General features: G+C 41.2%; 1 protein-coding gene across 1 annotated transcript in view; it reads left to right on the plus strand.

The window, feature by feature from the left end:
* Positions 1 to 16,816, plus strand: part of ADAMTS12 (ADAM metallopeptidase with thrombospondin type 1 motif 12) — a gene marked incomplete at both ends in the record, with an annotated part of 398,160 nt that overhangs the window by 225,103 nt on the left and 156,241 nt on the right. Inside the window, 4 exons of the mRNA XM_079701994.1 lie at positions 3,759 to 3,883; positions 7,723 to 7,872; positions 13,452 to 13,595; positions 14,179 to 14,323. Coding sequence (XP_079558120.1) covers positions 3,759 to 3,883; positions 7,723 to 7,872; positions 13,452 to 13,595; positions 14,179 to 14,323 — 564 coding nt within the window. The remainder of the gene's footprint in view (positions 1 to 3,758; positions 3,884 to 7,722; positions 7,873 to 13,451; positions 13,596 to 14,178; positions 14,324 to 16,816) is intronic.

A 16,816-nucleotide genomic window follows, 5' to 3' on the forward strand; every position in this document is an offset into this window, starting at 1 on the left:
GTTCCCTTTGATTCAAAACTCTGGGAACTCACACGTATTTAATTAGTAAGTAACCCACATAGACTCATACTGAAAAGTGCTTTAAAACAGCAGTCCCCAACCTTTTTGGCACCAGGGACCTGTTTCATGGAAGTCAATTTTTCCACGGATGGGGGTGGGGGGGATGGTTCAGACAGTAATGCCAGCGATCAGGGTGCAGGGGGTTTCAGGCAGTGACGTGAGCGATGAGGAGCGATGGGGACTGGCAGATGAAGCTTCGCTCGCTTGCCCGCTGCGCACTTCCTGCTGTGCGGCCCAGCTCCTAACAGGCTGCGAACTGCTATCGGCCCATGGCCCGGGGGTTGGGGACCCCTGCTTTATAAGACTTTCTATTGCAACCTTCTAGCCTTGATTCAGATCAGTTATTATTTTTAAGATATTAAAATTATTTTTGAGGTAATTGTAGATTCACATGCAGTTGTAAGAAGCAGTACAGAGAAATCCCATATACCCTTCACCCAGTTTCCCCCAGTGGTAACATCTCGTATAACTTTGGTACAACATTAGAACCCATAAATTGATATTCATACAAACCACCTACCTTATTCAGATTTCACCAGTTTTACAAGCACTAATTGATGTGTGAGTGTGAGTGTGTGTGTGTATTCACAGTTCTATGCAATTTTAACATGTATAGATTTCTGGAACATTTGCCACAGTACAGAACAGTTCCATTACAAAGATCCCTCATGCTACCCTTTTGTACCTCCCTTCTGCCTACCGACCTAACTCCTAGAAAGCACTAATCTGTTCTGCATCTCTATAATTTTGTCATTTCAAGAATGGTATATAAATGGAATCGTATAGTATATAACCTCTTGAGATTGTTTTCATTCAGTGTAATTCCCTTGAGATCCGTCCAAGTTGTGTGTATGGAGAGTTTGTTTCTTTTTGGTCCTAAGTAGCATTCCATGGTATATAACAGTTTATTTAACCATTCACTCATTGAGGGACATTTGGGTTGTTTCCAGTTTTCTGCTATCATGCATGAACTATCTGCTATCTACTATTTCTGCTATTTGCTATCATGCTATAAACATTCCACTACAGGCTTTTGTGTGAGCATAAGTCTTCATTTCTCTGGGACAAATGTCCAGGAATGTAATTGCTGGGTCATATGGTAGTTGCATGTTTAGTTGTTTAAGAAACTTCAAACTGTCTTCCATAGCGGCTATACCATTTTACATTCTCACCAGCAGCGTATGAGTGACCCAATTTTACCACATCCTTACCATTGTTTGGGTGCTGTCACTTTTTAAAATTTTAGTCATTCTGATAGGCAGGTAGTAATATCTCATTGTGGTTTTAATTTGCAGTTCTCTGATGGCTAATGAGGTTGAACATCTTTTTGTTGTGCTTATTCGCCGTCTGTATATCCCCTTCAGTGAAATGTCTCTTCATGTCTTTTGTCTGTTTTCTCATTGTTCTTTTATTGTTGAGTTTTGAGAGATCTTTAGATTTTCTAGAGGCAAGTCCTTTGACAGCTATATGGCTTACAAATACTTTCTCCCACTCTGTAGCTCATCTTTTCATTCTCTTCACAAGCTTCTCTCAGAGCAAAAGTTTTTCATTTTGATGAGGTCCAATTTTTCAGTTTTTCCTTTTCTGGATCATCTGATTAGTATCCAGTCTCTGAACTCTTTCCCTAGGGACCCAAGATTTTCCCCTATGATTGTTTTTGAAAGGTTTATAGTTTTACATTTTACATTTCAGTCTGTGATACATCTTGAGATAATTTTTGTATAAGGTGTGAAGTTTAGATCAAGACTCATGTCATTCCTCAGAATTTTGTAATTTTCCAGATATAGATCCTGTACATGTTTTGTTAGATTCATACCACTTTCATTTTCTTTGGAACAATGCAAAATGGCATTATTTTTTAATTAATGAGTATTCTTTCAGAGACTTCCTCCCCCCAAAACAAACAAACAAACAAACAAACAAACAAATGTAGGGTTTAAAACAAACCTCAAAGCAATCTAATCATAGCTGATGTTTTGTCTGATAACTTGCCTTCTTGTCTGAAGGGGAAGTAAGGCACCTTTCTAATGAGGCTGGTCACCAATTAGAAGTACAGCTTCATCAAGGAGCCCCTGTTCTCATAGTCTTTGATTCAGTAACTGACCTGAGTGACCTTCAGCTAGTTCTTCACTTCTCTGAGGTTTAACTTCCTCTTATTATAAAATGAAAATAACAATGCTTTCTTTACAAGTAATGCTGAGAAGATGAAATTAAATTAGATAAGAGAATTTATGCGAAAATATCTGGCACATGAGTAAATGATCAAGAAATGTTTCTTTCCTTCCTTTTCTCCTTTCCCATCCTTCTACCCTCCACCCTCACTCCTTTTCTTTCCTCCTCTTTTCTTCCTTTCCATTCGTAATTCATGCCACCGAGCCAGTTCTTTATGGTGGGTGTGGGATGTTTGTTCCAGTAGGATTCCTCTTCTAACTACAGTTTGACTAGTTGAATAGGAGACTGACTCACCTGTGCCCAGCTAGTCCCCAGAACCTCTCTCCCTCCACCACCGTATACCCTATAATGGATGATATAATGATGAGTATTGTTAAATAATGAAGTCTGTTGCTTTTATTTAAATTCTTTACACTAGGGAGTTCAGTGAGTTTTTGTGAGTGATGAGCCACCTGTCTGTGTTTTCATGAAGGGAAGGTGATCTATGGTAGTCAATTAGCATGGGTACGGGGACATGGGAGTACCTCTGACAGGCAACTGAAGCCTCTCAGGCCTTGTTGGATTTGGGTGTGGGCCTTAGCAAAATACAGAATATAGAGAAGCAAGCTCATAGTTGGATGTAGAGACGGCCCTGAAGATCTTGGGCCGAGCCCAGAGTAATAGACTCAGATTAAAGTAAGCCAAGGGAGGTAGTCATTCTCCACGTAGAACCCACCCTGTGTAAGAGATGGCTCTATATAGAGACCCCAAAGAAATGAGGTAAGGGAAAGGAATTTCTCCTTTAGAAATTCGAATTAAACTGGAGCCCTTCTAGGGCTGATTACCCCTTTTTTCTTCTCTCCCATTTGGCAAGTGTCATCCAGTTAATTTAGAACAAGCCCTCTCCTTCCATCTCCAATAGTAACTGCGGGCCAGCTAGATATGACTCGGGAGCCCTTGAAGTTGCAGGCTGGGGCATCTACCCCAGTGTCCTAATTGTTGTCAGACAATAAATGATCCTAACTGGTTAAAAGCCTGGAGAGATTATGTCACCCTCTGCCCTTTACCCACAGATGTCAAACCAAGATGGAAACCATGGGCAAGGAAACATCCAGTACATCCTTGCAGGATACCCCATGAAAGGAAGATGCTTTTTGTTGAAAATCTATTCATTTTGCATTAGAAATAAAAATGTCTCTTTGGAATTGTATTGGCTTAGGAAGAAGATAACCAGTAGAAATAGAACTTCAAACAGATCTTGGTCTTTGCTAATATATTTTTAGTTTTTCTTCAAGGACTACTTGTCCCAGTAATAATTTCTATTCTGCAGTTCTCCCCTTTACGTTCTTTTAGTGGAAGTCATGGGAATGACAGTGTTTAGAGCAGGGGGTTGGCCCAGAGGAGTACATTGGCCTCCCCAAATTCTTGCCAGATGTCTGAGACACCCACCCAGAGCTCATCTCACTTAGCTGCTTCTGAAGACTAAAGTGATGGGCTCTGACCACAGAAAAATCACCCATGCCAATCTCTTCCTCTTCTTTCTCCAGCAAGGATTGAAAATAGTTCACCATGCAGAGAAGACACTGTCCAGCTTCTGTAAGTGGCAGAAGAGCATCAATCCCAAGAGTGACCTCAACCCTGCCCATCATGATGTGGCCGTCCTTCTCACCAGGTACCCCAGAGCCAGGGGCTGCAAGGCAGGGAGGGCTGGCAGGTGAAAGGATTGCCAGGTATTCAACCTCATGAGATTCTTTTGCTCTTTGCTGCTCTTGTCATTTAAAAGGCAGCGTCTATCAACTAGACACTTCCTGACTCCCATACCAGTAAGGGAGCAGTCAGCAAACGTGCTAAATGTGCACAGCTCTCTGTGTTAATAAACTGCATCTGCTCTTTCCTATCCCAGTGATTATTTCATCTTTAAAACTGGCTTTTCGGTGCAGCTATATAACCAATCAGGAAGCTTGTTAGCAGATCCTCATTAAAGGCTCCTTTAACTCTTAAACATGGAATTTCTCATCCTTTAATTTTCTTTTTAAAAATTTCCTCCAATTTAGAAACCTGCAACTATCTCTACAGAAATCAGTCCTCCTTGTAATCCATCTCTGACTGATGTTGAAGACAGAATATGGGGAGAAGGTCCTCCCCTGAATAGGCAGAGTGGTTTGCTTGCACCTTTCTCCCTTTTACTCTCATGAAGATACTATTTGTTCTGACTACAGAGAGACCCTATGGTGTTAAAGAAGAACCGTCAGACCTTCTAGGACTCATAGCTGTGAAAAGCTAGTGAATTTACCTGATCAACCAAGGCTCTTGGAATGCTATGTTTGCACATTGATTCAATAAATATTTTTGAGTACCTACTATGTAACAGACACTATTTTAATCTAGACAGATGAAGCTCTTAATGGGCAGAAAGTAAGTTTTCACTGGGCAATCCTATGCACATTCAGAGACATCCTGAAATCCAGAGATGTGTAGTGGAAGAGGCCTTTCAGCCTGGCCCTCCAGCTGAAGAGACCCTCATGAGCGGAAAGGCCCTGGGTGTCTGTTTGTCGTCCCTGGGGAGGACAGGCTGACCCTGAACAACTTGGCTTGTCATCTGTCCCTTTGACAGGGTTATCCCAGTGCATAGGTTATGTACAAGGGATGATAATCAGCCCCCACCCTATCCAAATTTCTGTCTTACCCTGACCCCAAATTCCAATCATCAGAATCACTCTTTTGAGTGATAGTATCAAAACTTCGGTTGAATGCAAATACGTTCCAAAATAAGTCCGTGGAATAAACCTATTACATTAGGTTCATTAGGTCTTATGACACCTGGGTTGATCATAGCTCCCCTGGGAAATAGGTTGGTGTGGGTGTAGAATGTAAGCACAGAGGCTTTGGGGATCCAGCAGGCAGCCAGGGAACATGAGGACCCAGGCAAGTGGCCAGGGGAAGACTTCGGTCTAGGCAGGACCTGGCTGTAGGGAAGAACCCTGGATCATGGGACCAGCATTGGCCACCTGGCAGCTGTGTCTCAGCACCGTCTCTTTTCTTTCCCTGAAAGCAGAAGTAGTTTCTCCTCTCATTCTCACATGCATAAATCAGTGAGTTAATGACAGTTGGCCTTTAGGGAGTATTTGACACGGGCCAGGCCCTATGCTACATCTGTTAGAACAATCATCATTCCATTTAATCCCCACAACAACCCTGGTGGTTCATTACTGTCAATCATTCCTGTTGTACAGATGGGGAAACTGAGGCTTAATTATGTCACTTGCCCAAAATCTCACTGCTTTTAACAGGTACAGTAGAGACTTAAATCCAGGTAGCTTGACCCCAATAGCCATACTATTACCCAGTAAGAATACAAAGGATCTGTTCTCCTTTTTTTCTTATTGTTATAATTTTTCTTCCTTAGAACAGGGGTCAGGTTCAAGCTTTGATGAACCTCACCAAGTCCTAGACAGTAGAGGGAATTTCAAGTTCTGAAGCAGGATTTCTCAATATCAACACCATTGACATTTTGGGTTGGCTAATTCTTTGCTGTGAGGGGCTGTGCATTGAAGTGTATTTAACAGTATCCCTGGGGACTTCTCTGGTGGTCCAGTGGTTAAGAATCCACCTTCCAATGCAGAGGACGTGGGTTTGATCCCTGGTCTGGGAACTAAGATCCCACACGCCATGGGGCCACTAAGCCTGTGTGCCACAGCTACAGACCCCACGCACTCTGGAGCCCATGCACCACAAGAAAAGATCCTTCATGCCACAGCTAAGATCCAATGTAGCCAAAAATAAATAAATAAATATCAGAAACAAAACAAAACAAAACACAGTATCCCTGGCCTCTATCCATGAGATGGTGGTAGCACCCTCCTCAAAGTTGTGACAGCCAAAACTGTCTCCAGACATTGCCAGATGTTCCCTAGGAGGGTGCGGGAACAAAAATCAACCCCTGTTGAGAACCTCTGCTCTGAAGAAGTAGGTAGGCTCAGGATGGGAGGGAAGTATAAGACTGAACTTGCCTCTGGAGGACTATGCTGAGATCCACTTCAACAGAGCTCGCTATAGAGGTGCGTTCAGTAGAAGGTGGGTTTGGTGTGAACACGCCTTGTGAAATGGGGCTGGTGGTTGCATGCCAAGGCGTGTTTTCTCTTTTAGTATCCCCAGTGCATGGTGGAGGTGGAGCTGGTCTCCTCCTGGGAGCTTAAGCTCTTTGCCTGCAAGACCACCCCTATCTTACAATCCTTTTGTTACCTGCTTTTATCTTCTTTAGTGCTGGATACTTAATAGGCACTCAGTGAACAGTTTTTTAAGGGACCCAACTTCCTGCACTTTCAGAAAGTTGGTAGATTACCAAAAACCATCATTCATCTTTTCCCAGCAGCCCCATGCAGACCTAGACTTTTTTTTTTTTTTATGAAATAATAAAAAGTAAATCTAGCAGTAGGGGTGGAAAAGTGTTTGGTCGGTCCTCCCACAGAATCAGAAATTATTTGAAATGCTTGGGCTATATGATCCAGTCTAACTCTCCAACATGGAACTACCACTACTAGTAGGGGTGCGGATTCACATCTGCTGCGCATGCTGGGAGATGACAGTTACTTTCTCCTGTTCCATTGTCCCAGGCATTGCCTCTTGGAGAACTGAGAACTTACTTATGGGGGTTCTCAGAGCCTGAACCTTTCCTATGGCCCAATGGACACAAAAAGCAGACCATTTATTGCCAGATATCGCACCCACACAAACCCCATGATCTGAAGGTCTGCAACCAGTTAAAGCTCAGGACTCTGTTGACATTTGTGCTAGTCTTTCTTGGCAAAGACTTCTTGAACTAAAGAAAACCATATGATTAATTAACAACTCTTCAAAACTCTTGTCACTTTGAAATGAGCCCTTCTAGGATATGGGAGCACATTTTTATATTTAAAAGCTGTAACTAGTATTTTTAAGATGCTAGGAGTGTTTATTTGTGTGTCCATCCCCTCCCATATGCAGTATTGTTAGGGTGGTGGGACTGGAGAGAACATTAATTTGATCTCTGGATGGGTTGATTGCACCAATTCCCTTTTTCATGAATGACTAAAAATTCTCAGATGAGTTTTGATGACAGACCTCAGAACGACCAAAAATGTGTTTCATGTTTGAAAAAAACCTCAGCCACTGATGGTTGTCCCTTCCCTATTTAAAAGTTCAAATTAATTCCAGTTTTCAATCAAATCCTTCCCTTATGGGTCAAATAATATAATTATTAAGATTAAGAGCAAAAGCAACTCAAAGTAAAACATTTGCCATATTTTCCTACCTTTTTCAGGTGTTAGTGATATTCAATCATCAAGTGGTGAAATCAGAATAATTCTAGTGAATTCAAAATTGCTCCCTAATTCGTATGGACTATTAAAACAATTTTAATCAAGCTTTACAGACCATATTGAATGTGAATTAATACCCAGATTTTTTCCAGGAGGGTTTTTTTTTTCCAGATGTTTCTTTGGGTACCTACTCATCTCTGTTCTCTACTTTCAGAAAAGACATCTGTGCTGGTGTCAATCGCCCCTGTGAGACTCTGGGTCTGTCCCACCTGTCGGGAATGTGCCAGCCTCACCGTAGCTGTAACATCAATGAAGATTCTGGACTCCCCTTGGCTTTCACAATAGCCCATGAGCTTGGACACAGGTAAAGGGCCAAGGAAACTGAGATCTCTTCCTCATGTTCATGCATCAGTATCAGTAGAGGGAATGGAGGGAAACTTAAACAGGGTGTCAGGAGAATCTGTTTGCATTGTGGCTTGAGAATCACCCTCTTAAATCTGTGCTTCCTCATCTGTAAAGGGGGAAATGGGGAATCACACATGACAAAGATTCCACTGTCTTCTCTGCTCTGACCCCTTGTACCATCGACATCACAGAATCAAAGAGGCCACTGCAATTCTCTGAGTTAGAATGAAGCGAGCAGAAACAAGGAGATAAGCTTTAACTTAATTGATTAATTCAGGAGTAACAATCCCTATTTAGTTCTTATGAAATTGTAATATTGTTAATATCACTAAAAAGTCATAAACCTTAACATTTTGTGCCCTTACTTTATGCCAGACGCTTTGCATTGTGTCACTGAATCCTCTCAACAACATTATGAAGTAGATACTATTGTTAGTCCCATTTTACTTATATGTATTAAAGGAGAACACTGAATAAAGAAAAAATGGAAAACTGCTATAAACTTGGAAAGCCCAGCAGACAAACACCAGTTAACAGAAGGTCCAAGTTGTCACACAAATGTGTGAATTTGATTCGGTGAATTGACTGAAGGCAGGTTTCAGAAAGGTTGAATAAAGGAATAATGAGGATTCTGGATTCTCTAGGTGTCAGAAGTTCCCATGGAGGCAAGATCTCAGCTTATTCATAATTTATTGGTGTATGTATTAACCACAAATAAGAGAAGAGCACACTGGTTGGAAGCTCAGAGTGGGGAGTCATTGTCAATGGCTCGACTACACCCCTGCCTGTTATGTAGCCACCAGCCTGGGTCTCCCCCCTCCAAAAAGGAAGCAGAACACTGGGCACGTTTGGGGTATCCAGGCAGAAAAGGAGGTGGGATTAGGAAGAACCCTGTTGACTGGATTATTCAAGGCCCAACCTCTCTGGCCTGAGCTTCCCCACCATTTTTCTCATATAATATTGGAACTTTTCAAAATACTTTTACCTGAAGTACAAAACCAGAGTATCGGCTTGGGAGGTCAGAAAAGTGAGTGCTTATTCTGGCTTTTCCATCAACCAGTATTATGACCTTAGAGAATTCCCTTCACCTCTTTGCGCTTATTTCCTTATCTCTGAAATGAGTAGGTTGAATTAGGTACTGTGATTTCTTTGATCCTTACCAAAAAGCCCTGAGAGATAAATGTGATATATTCTAGTATCCTTAATTATCAAAAATTCAAATACAAAGAAGTTAAGGGACTTGCTTATGATTAAATAATGATTGGGGACAGAATGCTAGGTCTTGAAAAGACCAGGCCATAGTTGTTGGCATGTTGATAATAAGTAGGCAAAATGAAAATTATTAGTATGTGCAAATGTATAGGCATCCTCAATCCTGATATGTGGAAGGACTGTCCCTTGTAACTTCCAATAAAGTCATTGGTATCAGCAGCATCTGCTGACCAAGCAACGTCAAGTGAATATAACTAGGTCAAACTGAGAAATGATTGCTCAAGACATTCCCAGCAATGGTATGCCCAAGCTAAAGAAAAGTGGAGAAGACATTCTCAAATGCTCACCACTTGTGTCCAAAGAATGGATCCTTTATATACTCAAGTCAACTTGGCAGTTTTTAAAAAGTAAACTAGTGGTAATACTGCCATGTGATCTAGCAATTGTACTCCTGGGCATTTATCCTGGAGAAATGAAGATTTATGTTCATACCAAAAAGCCTATACATGAATTTTTTTTGCACATCTTTATTGGAGTATAATTGCTTTATAATGTTGTGTTAGTTTCTGCATGAATGTTTATAGAGGCTTAATCTTAATGCCAAAAACTGGAAGAAACCCAGGGGTTGTTTCAACTCAATATGGTGAATGGTTAAATAAAATGTGATGGATCCATACCATGGAATACTACTCAACAAGAAAAAGGAACCAACTATTGATACATGCAATGACCTTGATGAATCTTTGAACAATTAAGCTCAGTGAAAGAAGCCAATCCCAAAATGTTACATAGTGTAAGATTCCATTTACGCAGCATTATTGAAATAACAAAATTATCTAAATAGAGAACATATTAATGGCTGCCAGGGTTTGAGGAGGGAATGGGGGAGGGAAAGAAGTGGGTGTGGCTATAAAGTGCAACGTGAGGAATCCTTGTGATGGTGAAAATGTTCTGTCTTGACTGTATCAACATCAGTATCCTAGTTGTGATATTGTATTACAGTTTTGCAAGATGTTACCATGAGGGGAAAGTGGTTAAAGCGTACATGGGCCCTCTTTGTATTATTTCTTACAACTTGCATCTGAATCTATAATGATATAATAATATAAATTTAATATATAAATATAATAAATTAAAAGTTTAATTTTTAAAAGGGGACCTTGGGCCATGTACAGATGACCTAAATAGAACACTGTCTTCTAAATGGCAAAAGAAAAAGTTTTGGGTCACTGATAAGAAAGACAAAGTTGAAGGAAGACATATAACCTTGAGTTTGAGTGATAGAAAAAAATGCTTTGGTAAGACACAAAACTGAAGAAGAGAAGACATTAGGAGTGTTCTGGAGTGTCCTGAGAAACTTGTTCATAGCTAAAGATGCTTCTGAGGTATTTAGTTCTTTCTTTAGGTGTAAAGTTCTAACTAGCTGTGGACCAAACTGAGAAACACTGGGCAGATCAATGAAATGGCCTGCAGCTGCCCGGAAAAAGAAAGATACAATAAGCTACTATCCTAAGAAGATACTCATTATCGTTCAATGACTAAGATACCCCATTGTTCTTGAAAACTTAGTTGTTTCATCACTGATTGCGTAGGATGCAAAACAGAAAGTGAAGTTAACTAACTTATGCTATGGCCTAAATAAATAATTTGATTTTTATTCTGAGAAAATTTAAAATTCTGTTTATGAGAAGCCTGGATTATATCCATTATCCATACCTAAGCTCTCATCCCTTATTGGGTGAAATACAAAAAATGAAGATGGAATTCCAGCAGGAAATTTAAAAACCTCTCTGAGACTTAGCATCCTTTTCCTTTAAGTAATGAAAATATCACGATAGAGATGAACACTTAAAATGCAATATCCACCCAATACATACCACTCTTCTGGATTGTGATATTCCATTTATTTCATTTATAGAGCTTTGCTCGTTGCATATACCCAATTGATATTTTCTGAATGCGTTAGAAAAGCTCACATTCATACTTTGATGATTCTTGTTCTCTGCTGGTTCTGCTGCACCATAAAATAAACAGTAAAAGGCAGGGAATGTCTCACCAAGTGATACCCTGAAACCCAGGCAGTGACTTAGCTTACTATTTCATGTCTATAATTTCATAAACCCATCTAACAGGAATTACAAAACAAAGATGTAGTAAAGCAGGCTAATCCAACAGCCCAGTTAGTTGTTTCAGACTGTAGTAGTCTCCTTACTCCAAGCTGCTCTTGAGGTTCATCCCACCTGCTGGAAAGTAGCTTCCTGGAAACACCTTCCATCCCTTGGACCCCATGTGCTTTCCTTGTCTCTCATTATTCATTGACCCACTGATCCCATGTGACAGGAGTGCTCCCCCCATTTAGAGAAAGTAGACATGTCCAGAGGGACCTTTGTTTCGTAGCACTGCTTTTCTTTTGTTGGATGGGAGCACAGAGGAGTGATAAAGCTAGAGGGGGAATGCTTTAGTGAATTAAAAACTTTAGAGGGAACAAAATCAGTTCCTTTTGGGGGAACTAATATATTTAGAGTATAGGTTTGAAGCCACTCAGTATATAGGATCCAGCCATATGGCTTGTCTTATTGGTTTTTTGGCCACGAGGCATGTGGGATCTTAGTTCCCTGACCAGGGATCGAACCTGCACCCCCTGCATTGGAAGGTGAAGTCTTAACCGCTGGACCCCCAGGGAAGTCCCGCTTGCTTATTGGAATAGCCAGTGCTAGAAAAACAATTATTCATGGAGATTTCTAGAACCATGCTTGTTTAGGATTTTTCCTAATTATTGAACAGGTGAACTTGTGGAATACTTTATGAACTGGGTAGGACTGGATTTGCAACAGGCTGGGGAAGGCTTGCTCGCGGGGGGGAAAAAAACCCAACTTTCATTGAATTAAATTCTTTGTGGTTGGGTGGTGAGAGCTCTGTAGATTAATTCTCTGACTCCTTTGTGAGTATTGTATTCATGTGGAATGTGATCAGAGTCTGTAAGTAAGTTGATAACATCTTAATGCATTAAAAATAATACAAGAAAATCCCTAAATCCCCCAAAGACTATTTTCTGCAAGAGTTGCTAATGTTGATCAGGAGATTTTATTAAAGTTAGATATGAGCTTCCCTGTCAGAGGGATTGAATTTCACTAGCAGAGTAAAAGGTCATACTTTCCTCTGTTCAGATTTGGAAAGTGAGCCAACATCTCTAGGTTGTAAGTGTCCAATAAGCAGATTCCAGCGGAGAGGGGTCTTGTGGGGACTCAGAAGTCATCTTGATGGTGATCCTGAGGATTTGGCTTATAAACTGACACTTCTCAGTCTGCCTGTTTCCCACACACCTCCTTGCCATGGGAGTCAGTTAAGCACTTTAGGGCCTTTCAAAGCTGCTTCACCTCGTCATCCCTGGCAGTGGGAGGTCAGGGAGCCAACCGAGCAAGACACAGACAAGAGCACTGATTTAGGAGCACAAAGATCTGCAGAAGACCTAGTTTTGCCACAAACTAGCTCATGACTTTTGACAAATCTCAAACTCTCAACTTACTTATCTAGAAAAGGAAAATAAGCTAGCTAGACAGTGATAAAAACAGCAATAAAAAGTTGCTGTCAGTTATACAACATATATATATGCCAGGCACCTTGCTAAGTGATTTTCAAACTTTATTCCACTCAAATCTCATCCCAGGACTATGATGATGACTCCATTTTCTGCTCGGTGAAACTCAGCAAGTTTCAGTAACTCACAGATCCTTAAGTAGCAGAGCTGGAATTCAAATCCAAATCTTCTGTCTTCAGATACCCCGCTCTTAACCCTTGTACTGTAAGGTCTCCCTAATGTCTGATGTTGGAGGGCTCATAACAATACTAGAAAGAAATCCATCCCCTCCAAGCTTGTGGCCTTTGACAAAGTCTTCCATAGGCTTCCCCTCTCATGCTCTCCCTTAAATTATGATGAAAAGGGAAGAGGAAGGTTTTGCTCTTTTGTGCTACGGTTGCTACAGCAGGAGAAAGAGGACAGCTGGACGCAAGATTTGCCCCCCGACTCTAGTCTCACAGAAGCCAAAGCCAAACTGGAAGCTTTTAGCTTTCTGCCAAACAGAAGTTTTTGAATTAGCCACATGGCTCCCAGGGTTGCATATTTGAAACAAAGCCATGCCTGAAATGTTTCCTGTGCTTTTGAGTTAAAAATTAGCTAGACCCCTCCAACTTCAAAGGCCTGCTTTGTAATCAGATGCCTTCTGCACAGAGGTGGCTCTCCATGGGTTATTTTCACCTTGGAGAAACTGGTTTTCTCCTTGTTTCACGCCTGCCTCCTTTATATCCTTGTGTCTGTGCCCCCTGCAGCTTCGGCATCCAGCATGACGGGAAGGAAAATGACTGTGAGCCTATGGGCAGGCACCCGTCCATCATGTCCCGCCAGCTCCAGTACAATCCCACCCCACTGACGTGGTCCAAGTGCAGCAAGGAGTACATCACCCGCTTCCTGGAGTAAGTGACCACACATCTCAGGACAGCCTCACTTGGTTCTCTGTAAACCGGAAGTCACTTTGAGTTCTACACGAGGCCCGGAAAAGTCTCAGTTCCTCTCACAGGTCACAGGATGAGGGTGGCAACAGAAGGGGTGGACCTCACTGCTGCTTTCTGACCCTGAGATCTAGGTGGGTTTTGCCTCCAGCCTCAGCCAGGTGAATACTCCGTCTCCCCCCACCCCCACTTCAGCTTGCTTCTGTCTAAAGGTGGCTCTTTATGACCTGATCGTGAGTGAAGTCCCTGGGGACAGGCAGAAGCAACCAGGACAAGTCAGTGGTCACTGTACCCCATTTGGGGTAAGATGGTGATTTTCTCATTTTACCACTGCTTGTATTTCTTAGATCACATCTGAACAAATGGCGTGAGATGCGATTTGCATTTCCTTTTAGACAACTCTCACTTTGGGCCTGATAGAAATAAAGTTGTCTTGAAGGACAGAGTACACTAGAGGAATGGAAGTTGCTCTTGAATGAAAGACTAAATCTTTCATTTAGGAGGAGATCATAAGCAACCGCTCTCATTTCTATTAACTCATTTTCAGTCGAGGCTGGGGGTCCTGTCTTGATGACAACCCCAAAAAGAAAGGCTTGAAGTCCAACGTCATTGCCCCTGGAGTGATCTATGATGTTCACCACCAATGCCAGCTGCAGTATGGCCCCAATGCTACCTTCTGCCAGGAAGTAGAAGTAAGTGTTGGGTATATTGGTGCCTCTGGTGGGTATGGGCAGGGCTTGAGATCCAGCATGCTAAAGGAAGGGCCAAGGAAATATTTGGAAATCCGAAGATCCAGAAATGGAAACTTTCTATTCATGGCAAGATGTCTGTAAGGCAGAAGGACTGAAGTTGAGGTCATTTATATTCCTTGACCCACCTCCTTGGTATCCTTTGCAACTGGGTGGTGGTTAAGAAAATTCTACAGTGATTTTCAAGAATCACAGTTATTCACACCTGCAGACTCCATAGCAACCAACTTAATCCCTTAAGTTGCTCCCTTTCCTGAATTTCCTTTCTGATTGAAGAGCACCTCCAGATGCCAAAGTAGGAATAAGATTTATCCCTAATTCATTCTTCTCCTTTATTTTCTTCAACATCCAAGTGATAAGTCAAGCCCTGACATTTAACCTCTGATGGCATTTGTGGCTCTGACCTGTCATCTTCATTCTCACCGCTGTTCTCCTGATTCAGTTTCTCATTACCTCTCCTTACTATTGTAATTACCTCCTACCCAACCTCTCCCTCTTTCACACTCTTGCTTAAGTTATTTCAAAAAGACACAAATCTAACCGTGGCTCTTCTCTGCTCTTAGGGTCTTCACTGACCACAGGATAAAGTCCCAACTCCTTTGTATGGCATCCCTTTGTGATCTGGATCTTGCCTATTCTCTGAACTCATCCCTTTTAGTGTGCAAGTGTCGGTGTTAATACACAGACGTGAACAAGGCAGGTCTCATTGACCCCTGCCAGATTCTGTGCTGTGTACTGAATAGGGTGAAAAAGATGAGACCTCAAAAACGAATAAGGTAAATTCTCTGACCTTGAGGAACTCATTCTCTGGTTGGGGAGGCAGACAGAAAAATTTCAATACAGTCAGATAAATACAAAAAGAGACATAGAGAGAACGCTGAAGAGGAAGTAACTGCTCAGACAGATCAAGCAAGACAATGGACAAGGTAAGGTTGTCGCAGAAATCCCTCACCTTACTTCGAACTGGTTGCCAAGTTATGCTAATTCTGCCTCCAAAATACCTCTAAAGACCACCTGTTCCTATGATTTCAGTAGTCCCCTGATTGGTCTCCTTTCTGAGACTCTGACCACCTCCCCTCAACTCTGCTCATTCTCCAAAACACAGCCAAATCGACCTTTATGAAGGAAATCTGATTGTGTTCCTCTCTTATTAAGATATTTCACAGCCTCCCTATGCCCCTACAATAAAATTCAAATTCTCTAAAATGGTTTAAAAGGGGCTTCAGGATTCACCCTCTCTCTCACTCTTTGGCCTTATCTCTTAAAATATTATTTTAACCCTCCACTCTCTAACCTGGAATTCTAAGTATATGTTTGTTGGATTTTATCACTAATCTTTCGTATCTTGAAATCTCTCCTTCATATTTTTCATCTCTTCACATCTCTGCATTTTGTGTAATTTCTTCCTCTTTCCCTTCCAACTCACTAGTTCTCTTTTCAGATATGTCCAGTCCTTTGTTTAACCTGTCTATTGACTTTTTGATCTCATTTATGGTACTTTTTTTTAACTTAGAACAGTTTCTTTTGTTATTTTTCTAGATTTTTCTCTGCTTTTCTTAGATCTTATTTCTAATTCAGACTTTCAATATGATCTTCTCCTTCTTTAATCATATAAGACACATTTATTTTGCAATTTATAATTTCAAATTATAATGGACAATTCTGATGTCCAGAGTCTGTGTGTGTCTGCTTCTCCTATTTGGGGTTTCTTCTGGGTCTCACTTATTATGTATTATTTCCTTTTGTCAATTTCTGCTTTTATTGTGAACTCTTGGTTATGAAACTTCATGTCAGGCTATTCTTTAGGGTTTAGATGGCAGGTACATTCTTTCAGAGAGAAATTTCACTGCCATCCCTGAGTCCATTTAAAATAAATTATTGGTTGGATGTTGTTTGACTACCTACATGACTGAGATCAGGGCCACTATGGATACAAACTCTCAGGGGTAACATTTTACCACTCCTTCTAGAGTTAAAGTCAAAACAGACAAGTTTCCCAGCTGTGTTCCAAGGTTTCTTTCAGTCAGGGGGTAGTCCTTTGGGGTTATGGCCTTATATGATGTATCAAATCCAACTTCCCACCCTACATAGACGTGAGGTATTTTCTCCAGTGCCCAAGTGACCATCAAAACTAAAATCTAAGTTACTAGGTTTGTATCTTCAGATTAACAATTTCTCCTACATTTTTAGCCTCTGAGGATTTCCCTTACTTTCTTACCAATTCAGGAATGTGTTTAAAACATTTAGAATATTTTATCCAGGATTGTAGATGTTTTATAGAGGTAAGGATTTTTCTGGTTATCTCTGGTCAAATCTTCTTTTATATTCTGTTTATCCATACTGAACAACCTCATTCCCTGTAAATGCTGGGTTCTCCACTACCTCCAGAACTTTACATGCTCTGATTCCTTTGGACGATCCCTCCTACTCATCATT

Source organism: Hyperoodon ampullatus (assembly GCF_949752795.1).
Source record: "Hyperoodon ampullatus genome assembly, chromosome: 4".
Classification (NCBI taxonomy): domain Eukaryota; kingdom Metazoa; phylum Chordata; class Mammalia; order Artiodactyla; family Ziphiidae; genus Hyperoodon; species Hyperoodon ampullatus.